This window comes from Sardina pilchardus, chromosome 1, assembly GCF_963854185.1.
Source record: "Sardina pilchardus chromosome 1, fSarPil1.1, whole genome shotgun sequence".
Taxonomy (NCBI): Eukaryota; Metazoa; Chordata; class Actinopteri; order Clupeiformes; family Clupeidae; genus Sardina; species Sardina pilchardus.
Genome location: NC_084994.1, coordinates 44,226,347 through 44,250,340, shown reverse-complemented (window position 1 = coordinate 44,250,340; position 23,994 = coordinate 44,226,347). Strand labels below are relative to the sequence as shown.

The 23,994-nt window shown below is 41.9% G+C and overlaps 3 protein-coding genes across 4 annotated transcripts in view; 1 reads left to right on the top strand and 2 right to left on the bottom strand.

The window, feature by feature from the left end:
• The window catches only part of rbm20 (RNA binding motif protein 20), a 44,115-nt gene extending 33,410 nt beyond the window's left edge, over positions 1-10,705 (top strand). The window contains exons 6-14 of the mRNA XM_062545633.1: positions 3,912-4,055; positions 4,405-4,536; positions 4,627-4,706; positions 4,981-5,635; positions 5,728-5,835; positions 6,026-6,641; positions 6,769-6,867; positions 7,365-7,486; positions 9,369-10,705. Coding sequence (XP_062401617.1) covers positions 3,912-4,055; positions 4,405-4,536; positions 4,627-4,706; positions 4,981-5,635; positions 5,728-5,835; positions 6,026-6,641; positions 6,769-6,867; positions 7,365-7,486; positions 9,369-9,437 — 2,025 coding nt within the window. The 3' untranslated portion in view covers positions 9,438-10,705. The remainder of the gene's footprint in view (positions 1-3,911; positions 4,056-4,404; positions 4,537-4,626; positions 4,707-4,980; positions 5,636-5,727; positions 5,836-6,025; positions 6,642-6,768; positions 6,868-7,364; positions 7,487-9,368) is intronic.
• Positions 10,706-11,647: 942 nt separating this feature from the next.
• Positions 11,648-14,629, bottom strand: c1h6orf120 (chromosome 1 C6orf120 homolog). The gene is made up of 2 exons (XM_062545618.1): positions 14,491-14,629; positions 11,648-12,933 (listed from the first exon to the last, which is right to left on the bottom strand). The coding sequence occupies exon 2, from the start codon at positions 12,874-12,876 to the stop codon at positions 12,286-12,288; it is 591 nt and encodes a 196-aa protein (XP_062401602.1). The 5' UTR covers positions 12,877-12,933; positions 14,491-14,629; the 3' UTR covers positions 11,648-12,285.
• Positions 14,630-16,502: 1,873 nt separating this feature from the next.
• npepps (aminopeptidase puromycin sensitive) overlaps positions 16,503-23,994 on the bottom strand; it is a 28,302-nt gene continuing 20,810 nt past the window's right edge. For both annotated transcript variants that reach the window (XM_062545596.1, XM_062545605.1), the window contains exons 19-23: positions 22,399-22,455; positions 21,832-21,939; positions 21,104-21,259; positions 19,492-19,539; positions 16,503-18,858 (exon numbers count right to left, since the gene is read on the bottom strand). In XM_062545596.1, the coding sequence (XP_062401580.1) occupies positions 18,712-18,858; positions 19,492-19,539; positions 21,104-21,259; positions 21,832-21,939; positions 22,399-22,455 (516 nt within the window). In that variant the 3' untranslated portion in view covers positions 16,503-18,711. The remainder of the gene's footprint in view (positions 18,859-19,491; positions 19,540-21,103; positions 21,260-21,831; positions 21,940-22,398; positions 22,456-23,994) is intronic.

The following is a 23,994-nucleotide window of genomic DNA, read 5'->3' as shown; positions in this document are numbered from 1 at the left end:
ACAACGTGTCTCTTGTGGGAAAGGGGTATCTGCGAGGCTATATGGAAATCCCCAAAAATGTTTGCCTCTTAAGATATTTTGTGAGTGCACAGTCCAGCTGATTCCACAGTCACGGTAACAGTTATCGGTAATAGTTGAACGTTATTTCAGAACTCCCCACACTTCACCATCAATGCGCTTTGGTTGGTTGTTTTGCAGTAGGTCTCTGCAATTCAAACTAGATTCTGACCAAATTATGATTTAATGTGGTCTAGAATTTATGTTGACAGTCTGTACTCACAGCTAATGACTGATTTACTTCCGAGGTCATTATGTTATGTAGAGCAAGGTGTATGGTCACCACACCTGCTTAGCAGACCTCACGCAGTCATCTTGACCACAGGCGAAATGTGTGACTCAAAGTCCGTTTATGAAACTGTTAAATCTGTTTCAATAAACCTGTAAGCAGTGTAACTGGCACTGATGTAACGGATTAGACCAATGCAACTACTTTAAAGGGACACTTCACCGATTAGCATTAAGCTTAGTATCTTTAGAAAACCAGTCATGTTTTTGAATGGTCGTGTATCATTCCCTCAGTTTGCCTTGAGATGGGAGAAATATGGATTTCAATGAAACCCATGAATAGGACTTCCTGCTTTCAATGATGTAAAATGATGATTTTTACATCATTGAAAGCAGGAAGTCCAACATTGAAATTCGTATTTCTCTCATCTCAAGGCAAACTGAGGGAATGATGCATGACCATTCGAAAACACGGCTGGTTTTCTAAAGATACAAAGCTTAATGCTAATCGGTGAAGTGTCCCTTTAAGGCCTACTTAGAAAAGACTGAAACTTGATAATTTAGCTTAATATTTCTTCCGATGGAAATTGAACTCCAATGTGTGGTATACCGGCAGTTATTAATATCCTGCTTTTTGAGTTACAACTTCAGGTCAATGACATGACGTCTAGATTTACTGTCCAACAGCATTTTTTAAGTTTATAAAAGGTTTGAATGCCGGAAGATACAACGCCATATGTGGGAGAACTCCCATATTTGTAAACTTTAATTTTTGAAAAATCATTTGGTATTTGTATTTTTTCTCTTATGTAAAGTATCAAAATGTCATGGGGTGCAACCGCCTCACCATGACTGCTGTTTGGAAACTTATTTTAAAATGACACTAAATCTATTCAAATGACAAAAATGCAAATGTTCAGCAAGAGTGTCACTTATTATCAACATCATAAAAAGTAGGCCATCACTATGTGTGTGGCGGTGAGGGCAGTTAACACTGTAATATAGGATTGTATTACCAATATTTTTGTTTTGTTTTATAGCTTATTTTGTTTTTGTTTGTTATATTATTAGTGATGATTGGGCAACACCATCATATTTGTTTAAATGTGTTTATTTTACTGTTTTATTTAGGCTATTTCAACATACTCTGAAAACGTCCCCATTTCATTTCTGTGTCTCTATCTCTCTCTTGCTCTCTCTCTCTCACACACATACACACACACACACACACACACACACACACACACACACACACACACACACACACACACACACACACACACACACACACACACACACACATACACACACACACTCTTCTGTCTCACTTTTTTACTCAAAAAAGCTTTCATTCTGCCATTTCTTTTGTACATCCCCTAGAATCACTCACATTCTTTACCCTCCTTTTCTCCCTTAAGCTGTCTACACTTCCTTGTTTCTTTCTGTGTGTGCTTGTTTTCATTTTCTATATTTCAAATGCCCTCACAAAACTTTTTTTACCTTTTCCACTCTATGGACATTTTAAACATCATTTCAACTGAAGAAAAATGTACTTTGTATTTATAAAACTATGTTTTATTTATCTTTTTATTTTAATAATAGCAATAATGTTAAATTCAAAATGAAAAATAGAATTTCTTTGGTAACATATTAATCAGTCATGTAGTATGTTTAAATAAATGCTATTTTAGATGGTGACAATGACAGTATAGAGCAAAAAAACAGACCGATATTTAAAAAAAGTAAAGAAATGTACTTTCTTTCTAAACACGTAACAATAAGTGTTATTAGTTGGTAGGAACGTGTAAACGAAATCTTAAACATGTTAAGGGAATGCATTTAATTTTAAGATAATTTATGGTTGCATCCAGGGGGTCAAGACCATGTAGATTAGCTTCGGCATGTTAGCACACGCCATTTTCAAGTATGGCGCCGCATGGAGCATTTAGAACCAGCTCCATGCACGAAAATCTGTGTTGGGCACGAGCTTTCATGTGCGTACGTGTTGGTGGACAGGTACCTATCCTGCAACTGGAGGATGACTCTTTTTACAGAATGTCCAATAAAAATCTATGTAGGTCCATGCGTCATTTCCAGCTTTGGAACTTTGCGCATGGTCAGAGCCGACTGGCGCTGGATCAGAGCTCCAGTGTTCAATATGGCGTTGACTATGAATTGGCCGGATTTACTAGCCTAGCCTCCGCCATTCATTTGAATGGAGGGCGGGACTTAGTCACGCTCTCCAGTTATATATAATAATACCTCCATCACACAACATTAAGGCCGCAACCAATTCATCCTCATGAAAAAAAAAAACACTAAAAACATTTTACTTTAATTTTTTTTTTACATTAATTTCATATGGATTTTTGTATACCCAACATTCTTAATGTTTGAAAAATTGCAACAGAAATTCTTATTTGTAAAATTGAAAAATCTTATACGTTATTGACCCTTTCACAGAAGTTATTCAACCACTATTACGAAAAGGATTATTCACCAGATCTCTCCTTTGTCTCAATGTATCATGCATCAGAGAAGTTTTACGTGTCTCGCATTATGACATAATATTTTCTCCAAAATGATTGGCACATGGACCCCTAAATCATATTTGGCATATACTGTACATAGGCGATTGGGAGTACTGGTCTGTGTTTGATTTCAGAGACATAAACAGCCTGTTAGTGTCTATTTCTGAACCTGTTTATTGGTACAGGCTTGTCTGGACCGTCCGTATAGTTTCAGGGAGAGGGGTCAACTCTGGACAACCGCTGTTGATAGAATTATCACCCCAACATCTGAGACCATTAAAGCTGGGTTAGCTGCCAAAGGCAGTCGAACAGAAGCGCCAAGACCTCGCAATCAGGTGCTGGTGGTTGAATACTGCCTGATGCCTGCTGTTAGGTGTAACACTTTTGTGTTACATATTCATTTGTATAATCACATAGATAAATTCTACAGTCAGTGACACAGACAAGCTTATCAACATGTATGGTTACAATAGAGCTATTCAAAAACTAAACTGAATTGAATATTATGCTGCATTTTTGGAATTCAAACTAATTTGATTAAACAGTGAGATGTATCCATTTTATATTCATAATTTTAGGTGTACTGTGGCTTGTTCCAAGTTGTTTAATACTGGCAACTGAACACATCTGAAATCAACTCCAACATACAAATGTACCAACTAAGAAAAATTGTGGAAGTCATGAACCTTCTCTGTTGGAGAGATATTCCTGGGTTATTTAGAAAAAAAATGAGTGATTATGAATACCTTCCATGGTCAGCTGCATTTTTGTCTCAGGAGAGTATATGTTTCATAGGTTAAGGCGTCGGCAGCCGCTGCAGTGGATTGCTATAGTTAGCGATCCACAAGGATTAGAGACAAAAGGGGCACGATGCCAGGCGTGTTCAAATGTCATGCTTCCAAATCCTTGGATGTAAACTGTCATTATCACCAATGATGAGACCCCCACCTGTTTTGTTTTGTAACGCATGTAATGTTTGTATGCTGGGTTATGAGGCCATGTGACGAAGTCGGGTGAATACTGGCATCTGTAGAGCATGACTGTGGTAAACTCCCAACAGTATCGTGAAGGGTGTTTGTTGTCTCTTGGTCCCAGTTCCCCCAGAGAAAACCTTTCCCTGGTCGCGTCGTCCACATATGCAACCTTCCTGAGGGCAGCTGCACAGAGAACGATGTCATCAACCTGGGCCTACCGTTTGGCAAAGTCACCAATTATATTCTCATGCGTTCCACACATCAGGTATGTATTATGCATAATTAACGGTTAAATACCATTAAATAAGTTAATATTATGTATCAAGTCTATTTTGGAGGGACTGTCTGCCACACTGATTAATTTGATATTCCCCTACAATTACGAGTCTACAGTCATTACATTATATGGCTATAATCCAACTGTGTTTTTGTGTCATGTGGTGTGTGTTACTGTTTTGAAGATGTCCTTTTGACAGATCATGCCTGTGAAAGAAAACACTCCGTGATGATTTTAGACGTTTTGTTAGGACCTTGTTTGTCTCATTTGTACCGCTTAACTGTAAGCCGAAACCCTGGCTAGTCAGTGTAGTCTTGTAAAAGTGCTTTCTTGGCAGGCCTTCTTGGAAATGGCATATGTTGAGGCAGCACAAGCCATGGTTCAGTATTATCAGCTCCAACCAGCCACAATTAACAACCAGAAACTCCTGATTAGGATGTCAAAGCGGTACAAAGAATTACAGCTCAAGGTAATTATATATCATATTAAGGTCACCTTTTTTGGGTATGTGCTTTTTTTGGTGTTTTAACTTTGTATTATTTTCATCTCTCATGTAAAGAAACCAGGAAAGGATGTCGACTCCATTATTCATGATATTAACTTTCAGAGAGAAAGAGACGAAATGCAAGAACTTGACCGGTATGAGTTTTTTCTTATTTTTTTTAACACTGTTGACGCACATACAATCTAGACATCAATGTGTAGTTTTAATTGTCATATGACATCCAAGGGTTATCTTTCACCTAAGCATTAAATAATCAAGCAACTGGCCCAATTGAGCTTGAAATGGCAAATGGGGCAACTTATCAATTATTGGTATTAAATGACCGAAAGTTTGTTATAACATTTTGAGACACTGAAGCCCGACCCTGTCCTTCTCAGACTGTATTACTGACCCTGGGCATCTTCTCAGGTACCAACCAGAGCGACCGAGGTCGCGCAGCCCACACCGAGGCTCCTTGAGCCCCCGCTCTCACAGCCCAAGCTTCACGTCCTGCAGCTCCACACACAGTCCACAGGGGGCGCCCTGCCGGCCTGAGTGGAACAACGGCATGGGTCCCCGTCGGCCCTCCTGGGACTGGACGCCTCATCCCCGTCGGGAAGACGATCGGGAACGGGACGAGGGACTCTGGAGGAACGGTGAAGACGACGGAAGGCCCAACGGAAGAGTGCCCGATCGCAGGAAATCGTACCTAAAAGCTGGCGACCGCATCAGCCCCAGGACTATGGACGAGCGGGGTGGCAGAGACTGGTACTGCAGAGGTAGCCCTCAGGGTCCTACATTCCCCTCCTACAGAGACATGGACGACTTCTACAAGAAGGAGCACCTTTACAAATCAGACAAGCCCTCCAGGCCACCTTATCCACGACATGAACTGAAGACGAAGAGGAGAGAGCCATCAGACTATCATAGGCCCAGCAGGCATTCAGAGTCCGACATGTCTGAGGAGCCCAACCCACCTAGAAGTCCAGACGACAGGAGGCAAGGATCGCCAGGGAGGGGAAGAAGCAAGAAACAGACCAGAAGACAAACAGAGGAGAAGGGCGAGAAAGATCCAAACAATAATGTACGTCATAGCACACTTAGGAATTTGTGTTCATAAGCATGTCCCTTCTTTTAGAATACTGTGCTATGGGTGCTGACTTTACGCTCTTACAGGGACAGCACCAAAGGGAAGAATCATCATCGAAAGAGAGGTCAGTTTCTCCTCACAGTGTGAAGAAGAACACAGACGTTTCAGAGGCTGACCAGGACAAAGAGAGTGGGGTAAGGACAGCTTCTAACTTCGTAAAGGACATCTACAGACCACATGGTCTCTTAGATAAACTGAAAAAACATCTGTAGATGATTTAAATGACTAAATACTCCTCAACACGATTACAGTATTTAGCTCTGATCTTACAAATGCTTTCATTTGCTTCTTCTGAATGTATGTACCATTATTTGCACCCCCCAGCCTGAAGAGTGGGAGAGTGAAGATGACACCGAGGGAGAGTGCTGGTACCCAAAGAACATGGAGGAGCTTGTCACAGTAGACGAGGTCGGAGAAGAGGAGGACTCCATAATTGAGCCTGACATACCGGAGCTTCAGGAAGAGTCTCTCAGAGAGGAGACTTCACCTGCAGGCCAGACAGAGGCCAAACCTGACGCCAAACCTGACGCCAAACCTGACGCCAACCCCACGGCATCCTCCGATGTGGGGGTGCAGCAGAAAAAGGACAGCCAGGATGGCTCTCCTCCACGGGAAAACTCGGACGATGCCTCAGCGGCCGATTCTTCCAAGGAGACCCAAGAGGACAAAAGTACATTGGAGCCTGCTCAGGGCTCGGACCTCAACCATTTCCCCAACCAGGAGTTTAAGGCGGCTTTGGAGGAGACGTGTACTGTGTCAGACATGAGTGGTGCTGATGCTGCCGTATCAGTGCCAGACTGCCTTTCAAATCACCATGGTGAATGTGATGGTGTCAAGCCCACGGAGACAAACAGGGATAATGACACGGAGAAATCAGGGCACGTGACAGAGAGTGAACACAAGGAGACTCTAAAGGAGGACAGCCAGTGTCAAAAGAAAGGTAGTCTATTTTTTTTTCCGTTCAGTTTGTGTTAAATTGTTCACAACCAGGAAATAAGAGTGGAACGGTAGTGATGGGAATGAGTTTGAACAAGGGTACTGTTTTTCAATTTAATTTATTTTCATAGACCTCATACATGGTCATTCACCACTTCGGATAGATGCTGAGGCCCCTTCGCCATCCCGGGAACAAGATAAAGTGATCAATGAGCACACTATACCACTGGGTAAGAGCATTACTGGCACCTCATGTTCTTCTACCTGGCAATAACAAGTTTAATAGGTTGTCCTCGTGTCGTCTATCATGCCCTTCTTTCAGCTGAAGGTTTGAAATGTTTAGGGTGTCTTTTCACATTTCATATTTGAATAAGGATCAAATATTATATTATAATGTGCAAAAGAACCACACTCACTAGATCATTCTTTTACTTTTTTATTATTGCACCATGCCTAAACAAATCGCACCCGAAGAGGCAAAGGGATCTTTTGGAGTTTGAGCGTGCCTCTCTCTGCAACTTTTATTATATTTGCCCACACCGGTGCCACTTGTTCACACAGTTATGGTTCATGGCTAGTGATAATGTGCCAATATATATGAATGAAGTGAATTCTAGGATATTTTTTTATTGTGTTTAATAATTTACTTTGTAGTGCAAAATAACACAAACAACTGGTATGTATTTAATTAATTTAACTATACCTTGTGCTGATTTATTTTCTTTAGGTGTGGAGTTTATTGTGCCTAGAACAGCCTTCTACTGTAAACTGTGTGGACTCTTCTACAGCAATGAGGTGGTGGCCAAAACAACCCACTGCAGAAGCACAGTTCATTACAGGAATCTCCAGGTCAGTTCAATGTATATTTACTCTATACTCTGAGGAAGTGCATTGTTCACAAAAGCCTTGCCAGTGTCATGTTGAATGCAGTATTTTACAAATTACTATTTACTGGAATTACGAACAGATGGCTGGTGAAATCTATTGTTCTGTATTGAATAGCGTTCATATTTATCAGTGTGTTTTAACTTTAACCCTAATTTAAACATTCTTGTAGACAAATGTGCACTGTATATCACATTTCCACAGACAGTTGATGTTAAAGGAAGGGAAATACATTGTGGTTAATTAATTTAAACACTGGGTGCCTGTAAAGAATTGTTTTACTCATTAAAGCCTTTGCTTTAGCGGTTTCGTTTTCACTAAATTAATTCATTACAATCACAGCAGCATGTTCAGACAGATATAGAACATTCACTGGGCATAGTGACAAGAAAACTTATTGGTCATGTTAAGTAATAAAAGTCCAATATAGCTATGCACTTAAGTTGGCCGACACGAAGCCATAGGAGAAAGGCAGAGGAGATTGAGAACTCAGTTGAATGGCTGTTAGACTGAATGGCTAATGTAACAGCCTTTGGCTGGGGTTCATCGCCATTTCCCCAACTGGGATGATCATGAGCGGGTCATTAGGAGGGAGGATTGTGCGTCAGGTTGTGTGGAGATGCTGAAGGTGTCAGGGGTTAATGGCGGCGAGGGGGCTTGGGTGGTATTTTTGATTGCAGAATGTGTTACGTATCTGCTCCGGGAGGACCAAAGGGCTCTGGGTGGAAAGGGCGATGACTTTTAATGAGTTGTCAGGGCGAACATGAGATGGGTATGTGGGTGCTACCACACATTTCTGGATATTAAATAAAGAGATTTGGGTAAACAAAATGACATCATTTGGGTTAGGGGTGAAAACGGACACTGAAAAACATCTTGTTGAACGTTGACAGTATTTTTACTGATCGTTTTCTTATAAATCTTTTTTTTTGTTGTTGTTGGCAGTAGTCAGGTGTTTGGTATGCTCATGTAACACAGAGAAAGTATGCAGTTCAGGGTGATGTTGTTGCTCTTTCGGCTTTGGGAGTATTATTGAGCAAGCCATTGGGACAAACTTGTGCTGCCACCTTACGGAGACCCCTGTGTCCAAGGCAAGATTGGGTTTCTCATTAGCGTTCGTCTCACAACTGCAAGGCAACGACTCGGCACCAAGAACCACAAGAGAGTGGGCGAAGCTGAGATCCACCAGGAGCAGGGGATACTTTGACGTTTGACAGATCGCATTCCCAGGGGGGTGGAGGGGAGAGGGGCGTCCGACAAAAAAAGTAGGCAAATTCTAAAAACAGCTGTGCTGTCCGTCAAACTCGGTAGGAGGAGGAGCTGTGGGTGACAGCGGAGCAGTAGCTGGTGGAACAGCACGTTCCTTAGTTAGTGTGCTGCCTCTCCTGCCTGCAACCTATAACATGACAGACCAGGGCTGTGTGCTACTGTACGTCCCAGTGTACTGTACTACATGAGGGACCAGGGCTGTGTGCTACGTCCCAGTGTACTGTACAACATGAGAGACCAGGGCTGTGTGCTACGTCCCAACGTATAACATGAGGCCCCAGGGCTGTGTGCTACGTCCCAATGTACTCTATCTCTCTCTTGAGCTCCCCAGCTTTATTGTACTTACCTTTTTTTTTTTTTTTACTTAAAATGCATTATACATAAAATGGCACGAACATGCCAGGAAAAGAATGAGACACACTGCAGGGGCTAAAAACCTACATTTCACGCTGTTTTGCACACCAATTCAGTTTACAAATCCTTATGTCTACTTTTGAATTTTATAACAGGTGGACAACATCTGAAATCAATTTGAATGGGAATTACATGTATGTCCTGTTTTTTCCCCCCCCAACAGAAATACTTGTCTCAGCTGGCAGAGGGAAGCCTATTCATTGGACAAATGGACCCGTGTGGCTCAGAGTGATGGGTGGGAAGTGGCAAGTAATGGATGATGATGACTGTATGCATTCAGCCGCAGACTGAATATCAAGACAAGAACATGTGACGAGACAGGGAGGACAGGAAGATCAATAGTGTCAGTGGGTGGTAGTCAGAAAACGATACGGGTGAAAGAGGGAGAGAAAGAACGAGAGAAAGAACGAGAGAGAAGGAAAGCTTGAGAGAGGGGGTCAGGATGGGGCCTCCAACATCTCATTAGGGAGGAGACGACTCAGGGGGACGAAGGGCAAGCCCTCTACATGATGAATAACACCCGGAGTTCGCCACGCGAAACGTCAAATTACTGTAGTGTTACATCTACACAGTAACTCACACAATAACATAACTTTGAGGAAAACATTTGCCAGAGCGTAGTAACACAGAGAGAGGAGTCTATAAAGACCTCTTGTTGCCTTATGCCATGCAATGGGTATTTTTTTCCTCAAGGGCCATTAATGCACTGAATAAAAATTCTTACAAAATTCAGGAATAAAAAAAAATGTATTTTTTATTTCTATTAAGATATTATATTGTGTATCTACAATACATATATTTATGTAATTGCACATACATAGTGCCTTGCTAAATGTCTGAAATGACCTAAATTAGTTTAGTACATCCAAAACACCAAGGCCTTTAATTGTTGAGTCAACTTTGAAGACTGTGTTTCCTCACTGCAGTAAAAAAAAGGCACAGAAGTATCCTCAGGTAGTTCTCTAATGTTGTTAAATACTTGTGAATACATTTTGATGCAAATATTTCTTCAAATGCTTTGTACTTTTTGTGGATTGTATAGACTGTCATTTCGTATTTTGTTCTGTTTTATGGGGTGAGATTTATTTTCTTGCTGACTGTTACCAAAATTGGCTGTTCAAGTTAATTCCCTTCATATGTGCTCTTCTGTCTCACACGATAAAATAAAATAAAAAGTAGTGCCGTGGAGCCATCAGTATAGACTAAAAAACAAATGCATTGTCTCCATGGTGAATGCTTTAACTGTAGAGATACTGGACCATGCATTTTATTTAAAAAGATGTAAAAAAAAATAATAATAGTAATTTACAAACAAAAATAATTTATTTCTGGTGGTAGTTTGTAAATGAGTGAGTAGGTGCTGAGGGCAGGGGGGATGCCCTTTGTTTTATATACTGTGAATACATATGTTAAAGGTGTGACAAGACTTCCGTTTGTTTTGTTGGTCATTTTGCTATTTGATGTTTGGAAGCAGTCAATAAACTTTTTTGGAACAGCCTACATGATCTGCTTGTCTTACTTTTAAAGCAAACTAAAGCTTCAGAAATAAAAACGCGCATAGTGTATACACTCTTCAGGCATGTTTAGCAGTATCACAGTACTTGTGCCCCCTGGTGTTTAAAAACAAGTGGCTTGAACGCCACTGAGCACCATGCATTGATGCTCAGCAGAAAACACATCTTCAACAGAGTAGGCCTTTTAACTTTCAACTCTCCCAGTTGCACTGCACTTTGAACCTGATTTTTTTGTAGTGGATTAATTAGCCTTTTTTTACTATTAAAAACAGCCTCTTAAAAGTGAACTATGCATGTTTTTTTGCATTTTCAGTTCATTTACCTTGAGGACAGCACCCTCTTACTTACACTTGATTATTTTATGGTTTATATAGTTTTCTATGACAGTAATCTGAATAGTTTTGGAGTGAGGTATTTGAGCATTTTTATTTTACTATTGTTTGACATTTTATTGAACAAATAACTAATGATTAATTGAAAAATTATGTTTAGATGAATCGACTATGGATATAATCATTAGTTGCATACCGAGTAAGAGCCTTCGTAAATATTTACTGGGTTCAATTTAACACTGAACAGTTCAATGGACCATTCATTTTCTCTGAAAAAGCATCACAAGATCTTCACAGCCTATAAAGATACACCATTAATCCTATAGACACTGACTTACCCTGACACTGAAACACCCTAGACACCCTGGGAAACCTGCTCTTCCTGCTCTTTCTGGAATTCAACAAGGATGTCCACTTTCTGTACTGAAATACAAAGATGAGGATTAACTTGTGGTTCATAAATTTACACATTTATTTTATTAAACCAGTGAAAAAATAACCCCGGGCTGTTGTGACTTGCCTTGATACATCATTTTTTTTTTTGGCATTTCTTTCCACACTTACAACATGTCTCAAAAACATTCACACAAATGCACTTTCACAAAGATAAGTGATTCTCTTTTATTCGGAAATATTTACAAATAATTCCACCAAGATTGAGCCTTGCCATTAGCCAATGAAGGGCTGGGGACTGGAGGGGGTGATCGTGGGACCGATGAAAGGCACAAAAGTATGTTTCTCTCCCTGCTGGCACATGCTTCTGTCTGTTCCCTTCTCTCGTCATATAGTTCTAGAGCACGAACAAGATAAATTCCACTGCCAGTTGAAGGTAGTGGTTCTGAAGTCGTCATGTAAACGGCACATAGAGAGACCTGTGTGGTGAACAGGGGTGATGATGATGTGTACGAGCGTCTGCTCTCTGGAAGTTACACTTGTGAGCCAGTGGTTTGATTCTGAGGCGTAAAAGGTCAAGCTGGAGATAAATTCAGTCCTGTCAGATATTCATTCAGAATTTTGATGTTTCATTTGAACACTTCATCTACAATCAATAAAAAAAAAAGTCTGATCAAAAACAGTCTGATCAAAAATAGCTGTTTGAAAATATCGCTTTTAGTAATCATTTCACTTTTGAGGCATCCATATTCCACCATTATTTTGGTGAGTTTCTCTCAATGTGGAAAACAAAAACATCTCACATAACTGTTGCTGCCCTTCAGTTGCTCTGTCTGTTTGCTCAGAACAAGATTTCAAGTATGATCTTCAAAATCCCAATGAGGATGGTCCAGAAGATGGACTCTTCCTCCTCCTCAAAGTCCTCCTCTCCCCCTCCCTGAGGATACCTGGGCTGGCTGTGGGAGCCCTCCTCCGAGGGGTACGCGTCCCTCTTGAAGGGGTCCTCGGCCAGGGCAGTCTGGTCGTAGAACACCTTCATCTCAAACTCGCTCTCCTTGTGAGACGGGTGGCCATAGATACCGATGCCCACCGGGCGGGTGAACTCCCCGGGCACCACCACCACGTCGTGCCCGCACGTGACCGACTGCAGCTTGTAGGTTTCGTAGCTGGGCCGCAGCGTCTTGTCGGACACGTAGAGGTCGGCGTCGCCCTTGAGGCTGAGCATGTGCAGGATGATGCGCCCGTCGTGGTTCAACCGCAGGTAGCTGTAGTTGCCCGCGCCGATGTGGCCCTGCACCACGTGGAGCAGGACCCACTCCTTCGGCACGGCGAAGGCTGACGAGGAGTCGTCATCGTCGAAGTGCAGGAAGCCTCGGGCCTGGGACAAGAAAAGCACCAGCGGTACCAGGACACTCCAGCGACAAGGTACCATTCCGTCACGAGCGATCACAACCTGGGAGACACTGTGCCTCTACCATCCGAGGATAACCTTGGATGGCAGGCAAAAAGGACAGACCAGAATTAAAATTTGCCACAAAAGGATATTCAGTGAGGGGGCCACGGCTGCATCTGTTGCCTGCTGGGCAGCATATTAAATCCAGCGAGATATCTGGACGACCGCTCACTTTATCTCAACCCATATATCTATACACATAGTAAAATGACACCTCTTGGGAGGCATCAGGATGACTGATGACATAAACTTGCTAAATATACCTCAGTGGTTTTTGCACTGGGCTTTTCACTGGGACAGAGGCATCCGCCACTTGCGGTCAAGCAGAGTGGACTTGCCTTGAGATGAGACACTACAGGTGAACAGGCTAAAATTCACTATGAAACTCCCCCAGTTGATTACTTACATTAACATGTGACACGTAAATGTGAAATGTTATTTGTATATGTAAATGTTATTTTGTGAAATGTAAATAAAATGTTATTTTATTATTTGTGGAGCTGGCTGCCCCCACTTTGTTTATGCCCATTCATGGAGCCAGGGCCCACTTTGTTTGACGTTTGTTTGTTTTCTTTTTTTTTTAATAGTAGCTCAGAGAATGGAATGCTAGCGAACGTAGAGACTGCAATATACTGACTTATTTTTGCGATACATTATCTATAACCTGCCACCAAATATCAATATTTTTACAAAAAAATATTCAATTTGACAATTCATATTCTAAATGGATTCATCTGCCAATTTATCAGTCACTAATGAGCATAATCATATGAACACTGAAATGTGTAATAGAAGCACTGGTATTTCATTTTGTTAGGCCTATGTCTTCAGACATATTTTTTTTATTATCTTTTAAGAGGCACCAAGGTAAAACTATGCATTTTGTACACTGTTTCAAATCATTTGTCAAATGTATGTATATACATCACTCCAACTTTTTGCCTTTTTCTTCTGCTTCACTAAACCGGATGTGTGATATTAGCCTACTGAAGACTCCGTTTTCGCAATGTACTGAGTGGTCTGTGGGTTCTTAATTTCACGATCAACTAATACACGTGTCGTGTTTTGTAACTAAGTTCACTAGTCATAGAGGAAAACTAAGCTAATTTTCAAAGCAGCCTCACAATTCGTATTACCATTAACTATGACATAGCCCTAGCCATCAACTAACTTGATCTTGATAATATCAAACTAGAGTGACCTGACAAACCTGCTAGACAGCTGACAATTTGGTCACAAATTTGTACGGACGACCAAACGTTTCTGTTGCCCTTTTGTCTCACATTAGCAAGGGTTTGTGCATTCAAAAGCAAAGACACTCGTACTAAACCATCGTCACTGTTTCATCTGTCACCCGAACAGGTGGCCAATTGACAAACTGACATTTGACAAACTGTTAGCTTAGCAGCAACAACATGAGTCAAGTTGACTGGGCTCGCTAGCATCTTGAGGCAAAGCAGGTTAGCACCTTGGACCATTAGCTCACACGAAGTTTAACTTGGCTATTGAAAGATATGGATGACGAGTATTTAAATAATTGACAGAAATAAAGTTGCATTATGTTTAAATTATCTGTTTTAGATTTCAACTCACCTAACCATAACGTCTGAAGAGGTAAGAATAACTATTTGTTATTTTAGAGGCGACAGCATTTCTGTCTCACTTGGTGTTACCGCTCCTTCTGCAGTTGCAACTCGCTTATCATAGTGCCATAGCGCCCCCAGCAGAGCAGGTGGACAAATTGCAAGACAAACAAATTTTGAAACAGACCTTTCAATGATTTTGTACATAGGCTACTTGAAAAGATATGCACAAATATAGTTGTATTTGTAAATACACAAATACAAATAAACAAATATGACATGCAAAGACATAAAGGAATTTGGACAAATATAGGTGTATTTGTAAATATATTTTTGACATCTGCAAATAAATGCTTTACGGCTATGTGACATGTTGCACACTGCCATCTACTGGTTGTACAGGGTGTATTTCCTGCGAATTTTGGGGTATTTGTTTGTCATCCACAAATGCAGAATCCAACGTCTCCCACACACAAAGGCAAACATATTTATTTACAAATGTCAAAAATATATTTACAAATACACAAATATTTCTACAAAAGACTTTGAATTTGTGTATTTAGAAATACAGGTCTATTTGTACAAATCTTTTAGAGACTCTATCCCCATAAGGGGACTCCATGGTTTGGCATTGAAGTAGGCTACTATCATTTTCATTACAAAAAAAGAACTGATCTACATGAATAGGAACCAATAGACCAATACACCAATAGATGTATAGGAACCTTTTGCCATGTTTTGCACTTTTTGCTTTGTTTAAAATTGGGTCTTTTTGAAACTGGAATACTGAATACAAAGAGGCCTATGCCCACTTTCTTTTCTGTGTACCTTCATTGTTGTGGGTCTATATTTTTAAAACTAATTGATTAAATCCAAGATGTCCACTGTTGTAGTTGTTTTGTGTCAAAATACTCCTCACAGTCATGGCAGAAGTAAATGGATTTTTAAGCCTCTGCCATTTCAGTAAAAAACCTAAATATCTACTTGCATAGCTTTGGGGGATTAACTTAGATATTATGCATTACATTTGGCATCCAATGAAATCCCATGGTTAGTCGCATTATTCTTGAAAGGCAATATCTGCAGAACTATCTCCCACAGCAAGTGGCACTACTCTGGGTTGGCAACTCCTCATGTTGTGCAGCACTCAAAGTACTGCTGGAAATGGGCTCGTCGTGGTTTAGAAGATTAATGTCACAAGTTCCACTTCCAAAGGGGTCATTAAGCTGCAAACAGCTACTCCTTCACCCTTGGTATGTGCTCCACTACAACAAGGATGCAGGAGAACAACTAAATGAACAAGTGGGCATTTACCACACACAGATGTCTAATGAGTAATGCTTGACATTTGTTACTCATACAGCTATGCAGAATCAGATGGACCAATTAACACTGTCCCTGGCTCTTGTAAGCACAACGATGCCTTGATGCCTAAATGTGTGACATTCGTTATTCATATCCCTATGCAAGATCAGATGGGCCAATTCACTCTGTTCTTGACTGTCATAGGTTCAAAGATGCCTTGATGAATAGACCAATAAACTATTCTTGGGTTTCAAGTCCATACTGAAGGAAGCCATGTTTAACAGAACATCATCATAGGATTGGTAGTGACTATAGGTGCCTCTCATTCGGCTTTTATACGTCCTCCCTCGCTCCTCACTGATGTACATAAAGAATGATGGGGCGGCAACAATGGGATAGTCTATCCCTTCTTCTATCTTTCTTTATGTAGATCAGTGAGGATCGAGGACCGAGGAGGGAAGGGAGGACGTATAAACGCTGAATGAGAGGCACTGTCTGTTCTGATTGAGGGACCAATGGTGTCTGTTAGTGCTGAAGTGTGTCAGACTCAGAGCCAGGGGGCAGTGTGCTGCGTTGTGGAACAGTAATCAGCCCAAAAGAAACATTTCTCACATGGCTTTGTTGTATCAGCATATTTTCTTTTTATCATATATCCGCTTGGACAACAGTCAGTGCCAGTTTTATCCATGCTGAATCAGACTCCATGACACGAACAAATGATGTTTGAATAGTTTTGATATTCAAATCAGATCAACAGATCCTCGACTCTTTCCGGTCGCTACCACAAAGCATAGAACATCATCAGCAGAGCTTCTGAATAAGAGCATACATGTGAAAACAAAAACAAACAAAACAAAACAAAAAAAATCCTTTTTTTTCTTTTTTTTTACTTTACAGTGTTACATCCCTTTGGGCTATTTCAACAGTACCCCAGTCTCCATCTTCAGATCAGATAAACAACATTTTCTTCTCCCGATAATCTACATCATATAATGTGTTTATCTACAGATGTATCATATTGTTAAGTATTGTATGAACGTTTGATACAGCATTTTATTTGTACTAAATGAATCTCACCGTCAATCTCTGATGGTGAATTGCTCATTGTGAATGATCATAGAAAACAATTTAACCAGATTAGCAACTGTTAACTTATATATCAAAAACTTGATTTCAGGCATGCACTTTCACACCTCACACATAAAATCAACAGTACTAATTTAACATCATTTTTTAATCATTTTTTTTCTTTTTTACTTTTAATGAACACCAACTGCATTTCTTTTTTAACAAAAGCACAACAAATGTTTCTGGGAAAGACTGTCAATTGATTGAATGATCACCTTTAAGGTTCAAAGCCACATCAAATAGTAAATTCTATAGACAGATATATCTGTTCGACAAGGCTATGTGGAATCCCATGACACTTAAACACTTGGTGGAGATAGGCTACAATTAACCACTTTGAATAGTTATTGCAAACTTTTCTTTTTCCTCAAAACCAATTTTAAGGCCTTAAAAGTACAAGGTGTAAATAATCACTTCACTTCAATATTTCAAAATGGGCCCCAAATATCACTAGATTCTCAAGTAAATTAATCCTACAGGCCCACAGTTTCCCTATGTGTACTCCCATACAATTTACACAAGATTAATCACTGAATATATACTTTATAAAAAGTTTTTCTTCAAAAAGCTTTCTTTCTGTTTAATGTGTGTCAGACATATATAGATGCTTGGATATGTAGCTTGCTTTGTTTGCTTTTGCCTTTTCTTTATCCTTCCTCGTTCCTTTCAACCGTTCTCAAGTCCTCAGGGTGGACTGTAGCAACAGGTTGGGTGTTGTGAGTGTAGTGGGACAAGTGGTAATGTTTGTTTTTTCCTCTCGGGGAGTAAAAGTATACAAGAAACCATATATGAACCAGGTACATCTCTCGTCAAGAAACCATATATGAACCAGGTACATCTCTTGTCAAGATCATTCATAGAGGTGAGTTGGGAGGGGGGAGTGGGGTGGGGTGGGGTGGGGGTAGGATGGGGGTGACAAGACTCGCGTCATACAATAACATACAGTACCATGCTAGCTCTGCTCGGTTGCTGCTAACCGTTATTAGCGATGGAGATCAGTGTCGTTGCCGTTAAGTTCACAATACCATCGGACGCCAAACCATCCGGCCCCATTCTGCCCACGCGCTTTTCTGCTTTTCACCTTTGTGTGGTCTCCCACGTCTCCACCCAGTGTGAAGATATGCTTTACGAAACGCAACTCGCTTATCGGGAATAGTGAGAGAAAAATGCGTGAAGTAACTCTGTCTGTGCAGAAAACAAACATTGAACAATAAACATAAAAACATCTAACCTCGGAGAAGTGCCGTCTTTTTTTTTTTTTTAAAAGGATGGACTGAAGGTACAATTAGACAAAAAAGCAATTCACATTTGTTGTACAACTGTGTGCAAGTATATAGAAATTGCATGAAAGACAAAGCCTCTATAATGCATGTATGCAGTGTGTGTGTGTATGTGTGTGTGTGCATGTGCAGTGTGTGTGTGTGTGTGGTGATATTCTTAATCAGCTGGAAAATCCAACAATTCCTTTTCAATCTCAGAAGGGCAGAATGGGGCTCACTACATTCCTCGTCAAGACTAAAGCGAATTTGATAGGTTTTGAAGTTTCTCTTGAAACACTAAAATGGAAATGGTTGCACAATTATCAATATTCATTGTTATCTTTTTTTTTTTTTTCATCTTCTTCGTCTTCTTCTTCTTGTCTGCCGCTTGGTTGATTTTACAAAAATGAAGCCCAGTTTCTTGTTTGTATAGTTTGCTTGGCCTCCAGTGTTAGTGGTGATGGGCTGGCGGAGAGAGGCAGCAATCACTGCTGGGAGGTCTGAAGTGGGAGGAGCAGGATGGAGGAGGGGGTCAGGGGTCAGACCGGCGGGGCCTTGCGCTGCAGGAAGTACAGGTGGATGTCCTCGGCGTCGCGCTTCAGCCACGCAGCGTTCAGGAGAATGTTCTCGCAGCACTGCTGTACCGTGCGCTCTGCTGCCGGCGCGTGGTGGCTCTCAAAGAAACTCTGGAACACACACACACAGGGTTCTGTCATGGCGTGTTCATCATTTATTCATTCAATCATTCCATCAATCATTCATTCAATGAATCAATGAATCAATGAATCAATGAATCAATCAATGAATCAATCAATCAATCAATCAATCAATCAATCAATCAATCAATCAATCAATCAATCATGCATCTATTTGTTTATCCCAGAAATGTTCAAATTCACCCTGGGGACTGAATTCAGGTCTATAGCAAAGAGAAAGACATTGATATACAATAAACGCATAATATACTGCAATATACTGCGTATTAATCTGGACAGTTTGAGTGTTGCTTCAAAACCAGTTGCAACAAGTGACAAACATGCATTCGAAGCATGATGATCAATATATTTACACATTTATTACATTACTCTCTTGTTTTTTTGATTTAATAGATTTATTTGTGAGTTTGTGTTAACTCTTTCTGCAATACATAAAAAATACCAGCTGTTTTTGAACGCAACAAAATATACGTCACTTGAAAACATTACTTAGAACCCCTACGTAGTGACTGAGGGCACAGACCCATTTTTAGCTTGCATTAAGCCATTAGCCCAAAACTGTGCAGCAGAGTTGGAGTAGATTAATGGACAAGCAGCACTCACCTTCACCTCAGCAGCCATTTTGTCTACCGCAAATCCATCCACAGTGAGCTGGGAGAGGAACACACAGACACGTTTATTACAAGATGGGCACAGCCGCTCTTTATCTGTTGCATTGAAGGGACCCACGTGTGCTATAAACTAGTCATTTCCTGTGCATTAGCCACATTGTGTATACACCACAAGACAGTGTTTTATGCAAGCTAAAAGAAACAAAACCATATTAACACTGTATTAACTGCCCCCCGTGTATTTAACCTCATAGCTGAAGAAATTCGGCAGAATCACTGCATAAGCCGCGGCTAATAGTTGGGAAATGACTGTAACTCATTTCCACTGATCACTCTATCTGTTATGACTGACATTCCATCAGAGTTGACTCAGAGTAAACAGGATGCTGACTAGCATGTTGACATGCAGCTTGTCCAGGTCAATTAAAACATGATTGCCCCCCATCTAGGGCATAGGTCAGTCCAATATAAGAAGAATCCTCCTAACTAAACACTCATCTCACAAAGGAAGGTAGCACGGCAATAGGAAAGGTCTGCTAATCTGCAAAGTAACAAAGTGGCCTAATTTATCCAGCAGACAGCAGACAGAAATAAAGGAGCTTTAGTCATCTCCATATCGTAGATAAAGGCGCCGCGCTGACACTCTGCTGTGTCTGACAGTCTTTGTGCTCGACAGAATAAAAAAAAAAACTCTTCTCACAGGCTCTTCTGGCATGAAGAAGAGCAGATAGTGATCACGATTGTCATTTCTGAGAGAGAAGCGCAGGCCTCTTGAAACTCACACTCCGGGCCGCATGCTTGTTTTCCTGCAGAGTGGCGTTCCTCTGAGCAGCGCTGGGCCACAGCGCACATTTCTGTTTCACATGAGAATCATGTGTCTGAGCACAGCTCCCGGGCCAGGAACGGGGGCCAACTAAACAGCTCAATTCTGACTCACATAGTAATACAATTACCATAATCCAAATGCACACAATTGTGCAGCGCTCAACATGAACGCGTCGTGAGGGCGGTAATGACCGACTCATTAAAGCAGATGGATGCACTGCTTTTGGGACAGACCTTACAAGGAGACAAAGGGAAAATGCTACCGTTTGTGACTTACAAGGACACATAGGAAAAATGCTACTGTTTCTGACTTACAAGGACACATAGGAAAAATGCTACCGTTTCTGACTTTAACGTGAATGAACGTGAAAGGGCATATGCACAACTTTGTGTGTGCACTGTGCACTCTCATGTATGGCTTCCCGTGTGTGTGCTTAAGCCAGAGCCATGTTCTGGTAAGCCAGAACATACAGGTACACTTAGATGGTTGTGGCTGGCCACGTGCTTGTCTGTGCACACACAGGTAGTCATACGCATGTCTCTGGATGCCTCTTAACATCTCTCCTCGATCCTCGATGCTCGGTCCTCAAGGCTCGTTCCCATTGATCTATAACCAACACAGGATAGACTATCCCATAGTTTCCGCCCCATCATTCTTTATCTAGATCAGTGAGGACGAGGATCGAGGAAGGAAGGGAGGGTGTATAAAAGACCAAATGAGAGGCACCCTCTGTATGGGGTCGAGCACACATGGGTGTCTGGGACCTGCGCCCGCTCACCTTGATGAGCCGTGATATGAGGAAGCCGCCCTGGTACCGGTTGTGAAGCTCCTCCCAGTTGTCCTTGACGAACTTCCACGCCGCTTTCCGGCCGTGCTTGCTGCTGCCCGCCACGCCCCCGATCACGGACACCGTGTCCTGCGGACGCACCTCCTCCTGCGGGGGGTCACATGACACGCTTGAGGCTGCGCTTCTCCAGAAACACACAACCGCCATGACTCCACACACACACACACACACACACACATACCGTCCCTCATCTACATCATCTTCATCTATCCTCATCTTTATCTATAGCATTAATGTATACTGTACATACGGATGTGCTATATCATGTATATCATGCTTGAACTATCACTTTATGTATGCGGGGCCTGGATGCTGCCATACGTATACAGCAGCCCTTAGGATAGACTAGACTTGTCATATGCACGTGGGGTCGTACACATGTGCAGTCAGACACGTGCTGTCAAAGACACATGCCGTCACATTTGATGGAGTAAGTAATCTGTGTAAGTAACCCAGAGCTGCCTGGCTGACCTCTGCATAGTAATGAGGAAGAACAGGGATGAAGGACTATTAAGGTGAAACTACATCACCACTGCAATCGTCCACTGTCCAGTATACCCAAATGAAGGACTATTAAGGTGAAACTGCATAACCACTGGGATTGACCACTGTCCAGTACACAAGGCAAATGAAGTGATGGGGGATAAAGGAGGTCATACCGAGAGGGCAAAGGTCAGGACCCTCTGGATGAGATCAGGAGCAGAGATGGCCCCCAGCACCCGCTCAATACGGTTCTTCTCCTCCTGCATGTCCGCCTGCTTATGGAGCTGCGGGAGAGGGGGAGAGAGGGAGACATGAGTGAAGAGAGGGAGAGAGGGAGAAAGAGAGAGAGAGGGAGAGAGAGAGACATGAGTTAAGAGAGGGAGGGGGGTAGAGAGAGAGAGACAAGGAGAGAGGGACAGGGACAGGAAGAGAGTGGGAGAGCAAGATAGAGAGATAGAGAGGGAGAGAGGGAGATAAAGACAGAGGGGGAGAGAGGGAGATGGAGACAGAGAGGGGGAGAGGGGGAGAGAGGGAGATAGAGACAGAGGGTGAGGGCGAGGTAGAATGAGAGCAATACAAAGGGAGATATGAATGTATATACAGTAGAGGGAAGATAGGGGAATGGGGCAAAGACAGTGAACACAAAGAAGGGTAGAAAAACTCTCTCCATAGCTTGACAGCATGGAGGAAATAGCCTAGAGGTGTAATTGTCAAAGGGAAAAACGGGTGGGGGGGCTATTTACCTTAAACATCGTGTCCAGCGTTGTACTGTCTCCATGCTTAAGGACTGTAAGATATACCTGAAAAGACACACACGTTTTTCAGTTGAATCATACATTTTGTACATAAACTCAAATACAGAAATGAGAGGGACACATTTCAAATAGCATCTACAATATAAGTGGTGCTTAATGAGCACTAAATCTAATCGTCCTAGCCCTACTCCTGTAAAGGGCCGTTCACACCAAGAACGATAACTACAAACAAATATCGCTCTCGTTAAAAGGAATGACAACATTCATACATAAACTATAATGATAACGACATGAAGAACAATATCGTTGTTGATCACTTTCACAGCAGCCAATCAGAACCCATAATATTCTAGCCATCACGTTCATTAACACGAGGAGAGAATTTTCTTATCGTTGGCCAGTGTGGATGCTTTTATCGTTATGGTTACAGTTATCATTATCGTTCTTGGTGTAAATGCTGCTTAACTTTTTGCAAGCCTCAAGACTTACATATGACTTCCCGTTCCTAACTCCATCAGTGTTTAACAATTCATACAGTATGAACTGCTTGAAGTGCTTGAATATCAAGTTCAAGTGTGTGTGTGTGAGAGAGGGCGAGTGTGTGTGCGTGCAAGTGTGTGTGCGACTGTGGTCCTGTGTGCTTGTGTGACACTGAGTTTCTATGTGCACTGCCTCTATAGGACACGTCTGCAGCAAGAGAGAAAGGCTAATTTGGTGACTGACAACCCAATACATGTGTATGTGTGTATATGTGTGCATGTATGTGCATGTTTGCATGTTTTGGCTGTGTGTCTGTAGAAACTTGTGCGCAGTCAATGTGCCTGTGCCTGTGTGTGTGTGTGTGTGTGTGTGTGTGTGTGTGTGTGTGTGTGTGTGTGTGTGTGTGTGTGTGTGTGTGTGTGTGTGTGTGTGTGTGTGTGTGTGTCATTCAAGCGTTCCTGGGCACAAGAGGCTCCAGGCCCTTCATCCCGATGCAAATAACTAGCGACTCCTCCCAGCCTGAGTGCTTCCATGTAGGACCTGAATAGTGAACTGCTCACAGGGAATCTGACTTGGTGCCAGTGTTTGCATTCACATCAACATGAAACATTTGTGACATACAGCACTCATTGAACACTGCTATAAATACATTTGACTCCTATTAACTTCACCGTGGGAGCCATAATCAAGCGGGTGGGGGTGTGGGGGCTCTCAGAGTCCACAGTCCCCATTCAAAAGAAGCATCCGCACACACAACAGGGGGCAGCCATAGCCTACTGGTTATGGAATCAGCCACTGCAGCTGTTTGTGTGTGTGTTCACTCACTACTCACTGTGTGTGTGTGTGTGTGTGTGTGTGTGTGTGTGTGTGTGCGAGAACCACACACCACGGACGGGTAAAACGCAGAGGGATAGTACCTCTGGATCAATAACCGTATCGATCGTCAATCTGTCTAGTCAGGCCATCTTCGTCTGACAACACTACTTGAGAGCATCTGAATCCAAGGCCCCATTCAAAACCAGGTGAAGCCCAGCTCACTGGCTCGGCTGAGAGGATAAATGAAATGATGTCGCATGAGTCATAAGACGAGACGGGTCAGTGTGC

What these genes read in the sequence shown, in the direction of transcription:
- c1h6orf120 (XM_062545618.1), bottom strand. Translation starts at nt 12,876, where the DNA reads ATGGTACCTTGTCGCTGGAGTGTCCTGGTACCGCTGGTGCTTTTCTTG.